A 12,472-nucleotide genomic window follows, 5' to 3' on the forward strand; every position below is an offset into this window, starting at 1 on the left:
TGAGAATGATAGAAATGATGTACAGTACATTATCTTTTCCATTATAATCAGGGGTTTATTGAGATGTGTGAGGAGGGGGAACCCTTGTCCAATGAGGTTGGGTATGGGTGGGGTGGTTTCCACAAACCACACTGTTGACTATTTCTTCAGTAGAAAGTAGTTCAACAACAATGGCACTGTTTCTGGAGAGAGATGTTGCTGTTGCTTCTGTGAAGGACTGCAGAGTCCCAAAAGACAATAAAACACCCCATATACATGCGCCTACACCCAAATACACTGTCAGTTTTTTGCACTGAATTTATGGTTTGCAAAATATGTAACCATCACGACGAAGCACCCCTAACCTTAACGAAGTAGTCTTATTTTCACCCAAACACAATATTTCCCTAAACTCAACCAAACCATAACCATAGCGTCACATCATAAAACGTCTTTATTTTTCAACAGTGGTTTCTAACAGTTTTGGAAGGCACAAACAAAATGATGTCGTCCTTCCAGAGGGCATGGACAAACAACATACAGTATTTTGTTGTCCAATTTGGAGGACTTGTTGGGCAGACTACATGTCGGACCTGGACCAATCATAGCAAGCTGTCTTTTACATCATAGGAGATCGAGAGGGAGGTGCTAGTCATTTTATCAGGAGTTTGTGAGGCATCCCAGATGCTGCATCAGTTGTCTCTCACTACGACACGCTACACGAGAAAAACAGGCAACTGTTACAGCCAATGCTAATTTTTCGTTCCCAACACCCCATGGCTGATATTGTGTAGTCTGAATTCAGTACGCCCAACCATCCACCCCCCTCCTCACATTTAGGTTTTGCAGTGCTATGATAACGTCGTGCTACTTCTGCCTTTACTTCTGAGAGAAAACAGTCAAATCTGTCCCAAAAACGAAACCTCCCGTACGGCCCTTTAAGTCTCTGGTCCTTACAATGGTGTGTCACACCTCTGAGTTTCTCTCCATTGTGCTGATGTATTCCACATGTAGCAACATACTTAACTCATTATAGAGCTTCAGATTCGGCTATCTGGGGTTTTCATGCCTTACTATTGCCGTGGTCACATGTCTTCATGCTGGCTTAGGTTTCCACTAATGTGCAATTCTCTCGGGCCCTTAAAAGTGAATAAACAGCCAATATTAAATTACTGCTCTCATTCTTCTGTATGTCTCACTCCCTTTCTTCCCATTAATCTCTCTATCTGTACCTCTCTCTGTCTGTTTTTTCTCTTCCTGGTTTCCTGTCCCTCTACCTCCTCTCTCTTTCCCCATCCTTTAATTTTTTCATATCCTACTTCAATTCTTTTCTTTGTCTCGCTGTGGTCACGTCTTCCTTTCTACCCTCATGTCTGTGTCTCAATTCCACCCTTCTCCCATATCTCTCACTCTGTTCATCTCTTTCTATCATTTTCCTAATCCGACCATCATCTGTGGTCGTGACCATGATCCCACTGAAATAAGTCAGCAGACAGAATTACCATTTTATATAATTCTGAAATGGCCTGGAGACTTCCCGTTCGTCCACAGAGGGAATTCTTTTTCCTCTCCCCTCTTTCCCACATCAGTACTTCCACACACACACTGGAGATTAGATAAAAGTTCACATTCAGTGGCTGAGTGTTTACAATTATTGATAAAGAGCCTTGTGGTGTACACAGCGATGGGAGTCTGGTGATGGTGTCACAGTGATCTAATGGATACAGAAACACGCTTTTGACTGGAAGTATAGTGAGGTCTTTCAAATGGCCATAATGAAGGTTTTCTGCTCTGCGAGCACAAACAGGCTGTAATGTATCTGCAGAGTTGTTGGTCAGCAGCAGTGACTCACTCACATCCAGGTGCTGAGATTTCTGTTTTGAAAACCTTACTTTTCTCTTTTTTACTGTTTGTTTTGGAATAAAAAGACAAACGTCTACAGTAAAAACAATGCACACTAGTACGGTAATGTTCTGTTATGGTTTAGATCAAATCCAGATTGTTAGCCACAGCCATGACACTCACCACCAAATTCTAAATCCAATTTTCCACAATGGCATCTGATTTAAAGCGGCACTTTGGATCCAAACTTTTAATACGGTTACATTTTTATGTTCTGCCAGCTGTTTGGTGCCACCAGATTCTGTTACTGTAGTCTAAACACAGATGTTTTCTAATTAGAATCGTCTCTGTTATTCTGTCCCAGAATGCATTGGAAACAATATAAACCTATGTACATGCACATTTAGAGCAGGTAAAAAATCTGATAATGACATACAGTAAGGGCTGATATTTGTTTTTTAACATAAATACATAACATAAACATTTATGACAAGGGTTCATTCTTTTCTTTTTTTTAAGAATTGTAACCAAGATATGTACGGAGCAGGGCATTTTAAACTTCCCTGGAAATTAGATTATATACTATCAATAACAACAATTATAACACAAATATGATTAATAAGACTAAAATATATTTAAAAAATCTAAACAATTTTATCCTATTCTGAGCTATAATAAACATTAAGTAGAATAACATAAAGTAGTCAGGCCTGTATTATGGTATCAATGTTTTAGAGCAACTTCATCATTTCATCATCATCATCACAATCATTTAGCATTTCTGTGCTGCTTCTTGTTACTTCATCAGTCGACAATGTGTGACAATATGTGACATAGTAATAACCAATAATATCTGCCGATGTATTGGGCTCTACCCACACTTGCATTCCGGCAACAACTATTTATCATCTTAATTAATAGAAAACTCCCCCCACAAAAAACAATGAATTCTGCCACAAAAGCAAGCCGACACATGCACACAAAAACAAATTCCTTTCCTGAGCTGTTTTTGATTGATGGTGTCACATGATTTACAGGATTTTTTTTTGGTTCTCCATCCTAACAGGCAGAGTTGATCCGGATAATACTCGATTATACTTGAGATCTTTTAGTTTTTAATGCAGGCTTACAAACCCAGGCTTACTTGAAGAAGCCGAAACAACCCTGTAAAGTAAAACATGTTGTGTGTGCTCACCCGGGAAGTGTTAATGATACTGTAGATGTTCGAGCAGAGTTAAGAGTTTGCCAGAAATGAACAACTGACTATGCTGAAGCAGAAGTCACAAGCACAGATGCTGCCGTTGAGTGAGTGATTAGAAAAGCTGCACTATGAATAGTAATATAGCATGAACAGCTTCACACACATTCAAACACTCAGAAAACAGGTGACAGCGGATTAGAGGGTGGTAGTTTGGACACTTGAAGACACACTTGCATTGCAGTAGCAGAGAGAAAGAAATGTGGGTGTGTGTGGTGGGGTGTGTGTGTGTGAGTGTGTAACCATTACTTTCCGTCCTCGCTTTGAAATTTAAACATAGAAATCAGTGAGTTCTTGGGTTGGACATCGATTGGTTATACGTTGTGATTTGGAAACAAATGTAAGTCAGTGATACGGCATCTGCGTGCATGTGTTTGGGCGATGGTATGTCTTGGCGCTCCACACTGTCTGACGATGCAACCACATACAACACCACGGGCTTTAAGATAATCAAATCATTCACAGAAGACCCCGGCATGAGCCAACACCTGACGCACAGACGCGCACACAGTGAACCAGGGTCACAGTTAATTTGACAGTGCTGATGACTCATTGAAGAGTGATGAAGAGAATCTCTGTTGGTGTCATTCAAACACTTTCTTTTTTCCAGCAGAGAAGCGTCAGAGGCTGAATGGACTAGCAAGACTGTCTGACTGGATCAGTTGACGAGATTTGGTTATTGTGAAAACTGAACTGAAGTTGTAGTTGTGGTCTAACCAGCAACAAGACAGACATGCTGCGACATTTACTTGAAGGAACAGTATTCAACAAAACTACATTTCAAAGAGTTTCTGCTCACAAACTAGTTGTAGTCCGGTTTGGGGCAGCTCAGCCACTATATCTACTGCGAGGGGGACAGTTCTGGATGCTTCCCATTGAAAAGTGTCGTTCTAGCTCTAGAAGTTTGATTAATTAGTCTTCATCCAACATGTCAGGAAAACTTATACAAGTGTGTACAATATATGTAATGATGACAAGGAATGTGCAATGTGATATATAAAGCCAATAAAAGCAACATTTTCTTTTTTTTCCCTTTTTTTTCCATAAACGTTTGCTTAAAGGTGCCCTGTGGAGTTTTCTTGTAAACAAACAGGTTTCTGTTTACATTCAATGTTTCTCGGCAAAATGCATAGTGTGTATTCTTGAGGCCTAACAAACACATTCGATGCATTTCCTTCCCCATAAAACATTTGCAAAGCCAGTGTTTTCAATATTTTGAAACCTGCATTGTTTACATCCATGTTTACGTTTTTCTTCTTCCCTGCCTTGTTACCGCCACCTGTAGATCAGTGGGATAGTGTGAAATCATTGGCGGGAATGAGCATGATGTCACCTGCGTGCTTGTATGCATGTATGTGCGTCTTCAAAACCTTTGCTCCATATCACTACCATTGGTCAAAAACTCCACAGGGTACCTTTAAGGGGAAGGACTTTGTGTTTTGGTTTGTATTTGTGTGTGTTCAAATGCTATTTCCGTGTGTGTGTGTGTGTGTGTGTGTGTGTGTGCATGTCCTTATCGCTACTGTCTTTGTCAAAACAAATCAAGTACAAGTCAGAATTTGGTTTTGTTTTCCCATCATTTGACTGAGTACATCAGAGTTTGTGTGAATGGAGCCGAGTCCCACTGTTCTTTATTAAGCCTCTGGGGGTTTATGTGAGTGTGAGAGAGTCTATGCGTGTACATGTATGTGCCTTGTGCATTGTGTGCAAGTGTATGTGACCAACTTTTTATCTCATCCTGTCCTTCCTAGATGGTTTTAGATGGACAAGTGGAGAGGACAGCAGGCAGCAGGGGAGCAGTTATTATCATCTGGTCAGCAGATGGGGGAAGGATGGACAGGGAATCGCTGTGGGGTTTACTATCTCATCAACTCATCGTAATCTTCCCCTAAGAAGTCGACCATAATCAGAACTCAATGGCAACTTTGACCTCACTGGAGACTGAGTGACTTGTGACCTTTTTTGTTAAACTTTGGCCAGTGCAAGACGAAATCAGGCCAACAGGGACTGAAACAGGAGACACGTGTCCAGGAGAAGTGAATAAATGATTGTACTGTATATCCGTATTAATACAAGCAACTACTTCTCTTCTATCAATACAAGAAAAAAAATCAGGTCTCCTTGGTGCTTAAAAATGACCTCACTCAGAAACAGCAGTGGATTCCAGACTGAACCAAAACACATCACACCCTTGCTCAAAAGACTTACTTTCCCAGTAAGGGTTGGGCATCAATAAAAAGAAGCAAATGTGATTCACACACATTGTAGTGAAAATACAAAACAGATATCCCTCAGTTATCAATTAACCAATTGCTGAACTTTTCTTTAATCACAGTAGACTGCTAAACCCTTTCGGGAATGAAGCCAAAGAGCAGTGGTCATTTAGTCTCTCAGTGTAGGTGATTTCACTTTGAGCATGTTGCTGAGTTGTTTGTGTTTACAGAAAAGCCTTCAGTTTCAAGCTCCATTTGTAGTGAAAGTAAAGTTTTTGTGAATTATATGCTTAGCCTGTTGCGTCATTGGCCAAACCAGGCCTTTACCGGCAGAACCTGGAATTTAAAAAAAATGTCTTTAATTTCTAAGGAATCCTCTGCTGTTTTCCCTGTAGTGGTTTATGCAACAGTGACTACAAAAAGGCAGGAACAGCTCAAGGAGACTCAAACTTTCAATCAACCTTTCAATCAAGAAGATGGTGATGATAAAAAAGACTAAACAGAAAACAAGAATAAGAGATTTTAACCAAATCTGGCCGTAGTCTTTTCTATAAGCTCCTTCCCAGAACAACCTTTATTAGGTGCAAATGTAATCCACTCACATGCTTCATGGTTAGCCTATCTCTCTGCAGCCTACAGCCATTATGAGGCATGGAAATGTTTGCAGACGAGACTCAGAACCACTTGCCTCTTTTCTGCAAAACTGCTGAACAACGAGGCAGGTCAAAATAAGTCAAAACAAACTAAGCATCTCTAAGCAACAGAAAAAGTATGTTCTCCAGTTTTATACATAGTGTAGGCTGCAGAGCACATTCTGCTGTCCACTGCTTTGAATGAAGTGTGGAGTAAAGACAACAGAGGCAACAGGATGAGATAACACAGCTCATAGGAGACAAATCACATGGAATCCTTTGGTATGTTTTGTCTAGGACCAAACACATCCTGCTTCCAGGCAGCAAGAAGAAGACGAAGAAGTCCTTTTCCCACGATTCACACTCCAACTTACTTTACACACGACTGAGATAGTCTGCTACTAATTCCTCTAGTTACTGCACAACACTGAAAAGGCCTGGAGACTTGCAAAGTGGGAAACACTTGAATGCTTCGACATTAAACTGTCAGACTGCACACACAGCTCAGCTTGAAAATAAAACAGACGCTGCTTCGTCAAAAGAGAGCCTTGTCACTGCATTAATGTGTTAACAACCACAAAATCAATCGGACCATCCGATAGTACAATACCACATTGAAGGATTACTCTGGATTACTGCACATTGGCTCTTGTTTTCAGAGGTTTGGACATCACTTCTATCTCAGGGAGCTGTGCTGATGCCTGAGGTGCACTTTATGTGACGTGAGAAATTAAATCCATTATATAGTGCCACAAGAAAAAAGTATGGCCTATAACATGTCTTGTGCCCTTATACTGCCCAAACAGACTGTGAATAACTTCACAATTCCTGACATAGACAGGGACATTCTGGGGCTCATAATAGCTGTAAATAAAGCGAGGAGCAAGGAGACTGGTGTGCATCACTTCTCCCAGAAGTTTGCATTCAGCAGAAATCTGATAATAACATTAACACAGAACAGGATCTGTTCAATCTCTCAGTGTGATATCACACAGCTAATTAATGCAGTCATGGTCAGATCATATCACATCTACGATGTTGATTTTACATCCATGGAGATGATACTCCAAATATAACTTAGACATTTTCACCACACTGTAGTCGAGTTTAAAGCCAAGACATTTAAAGGCGTGTATAGGGAATATCATTAAGATGATCTGCAGGCTCCTTTCTCCCCTCATTCTAAACCTTTCCTGAATGACTTTGAGTATTTTCCCACCAAATTAGGTCTCTGTCAAAACTGAAAATTTGCAGAAGTGGGCCTGTTAAACCTCTACTTTCATTTTCTTCAGGAAATACGGAAAGTGATTTTGCTTACAGTGAAAAATAGAGTGCACTGTGTAAAGTCAACAAACCACATCTATCAAAGTGCTGAGGCAGCAATCTTTATATTTATTCCACTTCCGCTGGCGACAACTGTATCTTCTAGACCTTATAGCTACTCATACGCATCTCTATGGCATCAGCAAAATCAAAACGCGAAATGCAATGATGGGACAGGGTTGGCTTACAGTCGTGCTAGGCAGACACTGTGCTGAATTATACAGCGTCACACATAAACCCATCAACAGATTCATTGTTCTGCTGCTGCTGATGACTTCAAATGTCAAACTCACTGCTACAGAGATATAATTCTAACTATACATCCTAACATTGGAAGTAGCTTGCTGAATAGAGATAGATACACTATAAACATAGAGGACAGATACCTAGATAGAGATAGAGATAGCAAGCTAGATAGATAAATAGAGAAATAGATCTTCCTTACCCAACACAATCACCACGGTTTTCAGCAGAGACATCATGGTATCTCGGTTGCGTCGTGGTCCAGAGCTGTGCCGTGACATCCTCATGGTCCTCTGGCGGACATAGACAAAGATGTGGGCATATAGTGTCACCATGACAACAAAAGTCACTAGGTTAAACACTGCCCAGAAGACCAGGTAGGAGTTGCTGTAAAGCGGCGCCATGTTGGAGCAAGACTTAATACTACAGATACAGTTCCAGCCCACGCTGGGGATGGCCCCCATGACTATGGACATGGTCCAGATTATGACAATCACCACCACCACACGCCGGTTACTCATGCGTGTGTGTAGCTGCATGCGGAACACAGTGATGTGGCGCTCGATGGCGATGGCGAGCAGGTTGGCCACGGACGCCGTCAGGCTGGTGTCAATCAAGCCCTGGCGCAGCAGCCATGTCGAAACAGTCAGACGCCTGGTGTTTGGTCCCGTGTTGAACATCAAGTAGAAGTAGGCTAGTCCAGCGAAGAAGTCAGCAGCTGCCAGGTTGGCCATCAGGTAGTAGATGGGGAAGTGGAATCTCCTGTTGACGTAGATGGCGATCATCACCAGAAGGTTGGCGAGCATGATGAAGATGCACACGGTGATGCCCAGGCCCATCACCAGCCGGCTGACGGTGTTCCAGTCAGTAGCAAGGTACTTGCCACTGCGGTTGTAGAAGAAGGCGATGGTCTCGTTGTAGTAGCACTGTTCCTCATCCATGGTGGCAGTGGTGCTTTCTGAGAGAAGAAAATATATTAAACGTTTAAAAGAAAGTTTCTGCCAAGGTTGTTAATATTTTGCTTGGTCAAGGTGAGGTTCTCATCAGAGCAGTGTTCTCCCTGTGATCTGTCAGTATATGCAGAGGTGCTTTTTTATCTAAAAAGCTAGGCTTATATTTTACAAACACTGATCTGTAACACTCCTCCTCATCTCAAAACAATTTACACAGGTTGAAAATACCACTGAAAAACTAGATTTCGTCAGTAAATCATATCTGGTTGTTTGCTTCGAATTGGCAATTGAACTGTGCTTTGTAAGCCAAACGTGTGATGTTTGAAGATCACAAAAGCTTGATTAAAATGAGCAATGGAAAAAGCACCGCAATGAATGGCCAGGTAGTTCAGTCAAAGAGTTTGGCACACGATTTCAATCTGATTGCATTACAATTTAAATGAAACCTAAAACCAAGAGAGATTGGCTCAAAATGTACCCAAAAAGGGTCCAGCTGTCTGTGATGTGTGAAGGATTTCTTAGGAATTTTATAGATATCAGTGTGTGTGTGTGTGTGTGTGAGTATAGGCATGTTTGTGTGTTAGAGTGTCTGGCCCTATGTATTTTATTATTCCAAGATTAATATTTATTAAGCAACAACATTTGTGCATCTGGATAGCAAGGACGCCCCTTAAAGTTCAATAACTTGTCATTTTTGTCTGTGATTACAAATAGGAATCAACAATCAAAACCATTAAACCAATAAATGGATATTTTTTAGGCAAAAGTGTACTTTAGCTACCATTAAAATCAAAAATAGTATTTGAAGTACACTCACATGAATTTAGAGAACCAAAACAAAATCTGTCTGTACTAAACAGAAGTGTTCATTTTCCTGAGCACAGGTCCTATTTTGTCAAGAATGAGTTAATCCATACATTTTTCTTTCATAATGCAGAGCTTTAGGAAACATGTGGACCTAAGCTGGGTCCTGAAACATGGAAAAAACAAAAATCCCCTTGGGATTTAGAGTTCTAGACATGATTAGTAGTCATTTGTGTGTGTGTGTGTGTGTGTGTGTGTGTGTGGTGCCCTGAGTATTTCATATATAAAAAACAGCCATCATAAGGACAGAAACAGTAGCTTTATAAGAGCAAAAGGTCTAAAAAACCATTGTAAGAAACAAAACTTGCATTGTCTACAAGTCACAGTTAACAGCAACCCTACACAGGGGTGGTGTGTATGTTTCAGTGTGCCTGCATGCTTGCCTGCTATGTGTGTGTGTGTGTGTGTGTGTCTATGTGCACGGTGTGAATTAACCCCAATGTGATATGAAGCTGAAACATGTTTTTTCCATCTGGTGGAGTTTTATGAGTGTTCCTGCATTAAAAAAAAAAAAAAAAAACTGAGAAAACTAAGCAGCAATATGACGCTGAGAGTCAACTCACACACACATAAACAATGTTCACAGGAACATGTGTGTGTGTAATGAGCTTCAGTCTCACACAGATGCTGGCTAGTCTCTCTCATACACCCCAGACCGGAAACAGGACCTCAGGGCTCGAGTGTAGTGGAGTGTGTGTGTGTGTGTGTGTGTAAGTAAGACAGAGACAAAGAGATAGAAAGGGGTTAGCAACTGCAGAAACTAGAGGGGACAAGGACTGAAAGGACGAGTATTAGGAAGTTCTGCGTCAAAGGCCAGTGTTTCAGTGAAAATCCCTCTTGATTTACCTTCTTATATGACCATTCAAATCCTCTAAGCCCTCTTTTCTCTCTGCAGTGACACAGCAAACAGCTCCACTCTGCAAAAAGTGAACTGCAAACATGAAGGATTTTTTTTTTTTTCCTCTTGGCCTAATTTGCAATGTTGGAAAAACTATCCCAACCTTCACCTCTCAAATATTCACATGAAAAATAAGGCATGCTCCTGGGAAATGAGGCAGTGTTGAAAGCTATGAAAGCTGAAGTTTGCCAAAAGAATATTTTTCAACTCATGCAACTACACTGCTAAAGAGCACTAAATCTCATTGGTAACATCTTGACGGCCATAATATATATTTAATGTTACATAATGTAGAGGGTTAGCTTCACAGGTAGCAATAACCCATAATTTATTTCCTGACTGTGCTATAAATGCTATAAATTCTAAATTTAGCCCATTTTTTTATCCTAATTCAAGCCAAAAGCAATACAGCCCATCAACTATACAGTAGGCTGGCTCAGAAAGTTGGCAGCGTACAACATCTTTATATTCCTTAGCCAAAACGGGTGTCTATTAGGCATGGCAGTGCACCAACAACAGTATAAAGGAAGTCCTAATCAATTAAATAAACAGTTTTCTGGACTCTGTTTATATCTCCAATTTCCTGAGGTTGGCCAATAAGGGACTCCATCTGCAGCCCTGTTTGCTTGGAGTGGCTGTAAAATGTTATTTCATTCACTGTAATAGCAATGGTACATTCTGTTAGCTGTATTGAATTATTGCTAATACTGCGCTGCTCCAGGCGAGCCGGATGTGTCTGCTCAATTTCTGCACATTAATTTATGAAGAGACCTGTCAAAAAATACACACAGGCCAGTAATCATTATAATAGGGCCACATTTCCTGCTTTACTGCAGGTTTGCATTTAATTGTTTTAAAGAATTGCAAGTCCGTCGTTTTAAAATCATTTTTTTTAACCAAGACCACACAAAATGCATTGCAAAGTTTATCTGAAGTTAAGATGAGACTTCAGCAGTCTGAGTTAACTAAATCAAGTCAGTATCTTCCAAAATGTACAGTCTTTTGATGACAATATTACCAGAAACACTGTCCATAATACACAAAAAGAGGGAATTTTGTACTAAAAAGACTGTAACTTTGGAAGATTTCCTCTTGATTTGTCTAACATAGTCTGCTGAAGACTTTTACATTGTATACATATGGGCAAATTAGTATTGTTTCAAGATGGACAATGTGAACCTATACTTTAAAGAAACTACTTGTATTTATCAGATAATACTTGGAGTAGGGTTTTATTTTTCCCTTTGGTGTCTGTGGTGATATCACATTATCAGACCTGAATGTCATTTTGAGGTTTTTAATCGTTGCTTATATCCAGAGAAAGCAGTAACTCAGCCATTAAGGAGCAGCTGAGTGACAGCCAACGCTAATGCAGGATAGATCCACAGTGAGTGACTGCCACAGATGAAAGCAACATCTATTCCGTTTGTCATCTGCGGCTTATGGGCCATTAAACGCCTGGAGGGAGCAGTCACCGGGGCATCAGATGCCTGAGGCGAGTCGTCAGTACTAGAAAGTGGAGGAAGTGTCAGTGGCCTCTCAGAACACATTCCCAACACTTTCATCAGACCCTTGGAGCCTGCAGAGAGAGATCCTGTCATTGTGTGTGTGTGTGTGTGTGTGTGTGTTTGCAACAGCCGGGGGTGGGTCTTGTAAAAAGGAAAGATTGAGCAAGAAAGAGGACACAGAGAGAGGGGATTTTAGATTTCTGTGTTCCAGCACCTGGGTGTGTATATGTGCAATGCTTGTTGAAGCATTTTAGTGTGTGTGTGTGTGTGTGTGTGTGTGTGTGTGTGAGCGAGAGAGGAAGGTTTGAGAGCGTGTGTGTGTATGTGTGTGCAATTTGTCGAAAAGGTGTGTGCGTTAAAGACAAAATGCTCGTTGTGCTTAAGTGTGTGTCGACACACTCTCTTAATGCTTGTTAGTAATGTGTGATAAAGTCTGGCTGTGTGGCGAGAGAGAGAGAGAGAGAGAGAGAGAGAGAGAGATGAAATTGTCTAACAGGCTGCGGAAGGACCACCCTAGAATCCATACAAGTGAGGTCATAACTCAAGCATCAGCACCAGGGCTACGTCCGTATACGCCTAATTAACACACACACACACACACACACACACACACTCCTATGTTATCTTATAGTCTCTCTTTTACTGCTCCAGTCAAACACACTTAATCTACTGTTTGCAAAATGAGCAAACACATAAACCTTCTTCTAGATACACTACTAAATAATGCATTTAATATGTGTTTTTGCTTTTCATGTTTTA

General features: G+C 40.8%; 1 protein-coding gene across 1 annotated transcript in view; it reads right to left on the reverse strand.

Moving 5' to 3' along the window:
• Positions 1-12,472, reverse strand: part of lpar1 (lysophosphatidic acid receptor 1) — a 29,791-nt gene that overhangs the window by 5,117 nt on the left and 12,202 nt on the right. Inside the window, exon 2 of the mRNA XM_070924720.1 lies at positions 7,693-8,448. Within this exon, the coding sequence (XP_070780821.1) occupies positions 7,693-8,431 (739 nt within the window). The 5' untranslated portion in view covers positions 8,432-8,448. The remainder of the gene's footprint in view (positions 1-7,692; positions 8,449-12,472) is intronic.

The sequence above is a fragment of the Enoplosus armatus genome, chromosome 18 (assembly GCF_043641665.1).
Source record: "Enoplosus armatus isolate fEnoArm2 chromosome 18, fEnoArm2.hap1, whole genome shotgun sequence".
In the NCBI taxonomy this organism is placed as follows: Eukaryota; Metazoa; Chordata; class Actinopteri; order Centrarchiformes; family Enoplosidae; genus Enoplosus; species Enoplosus armatus.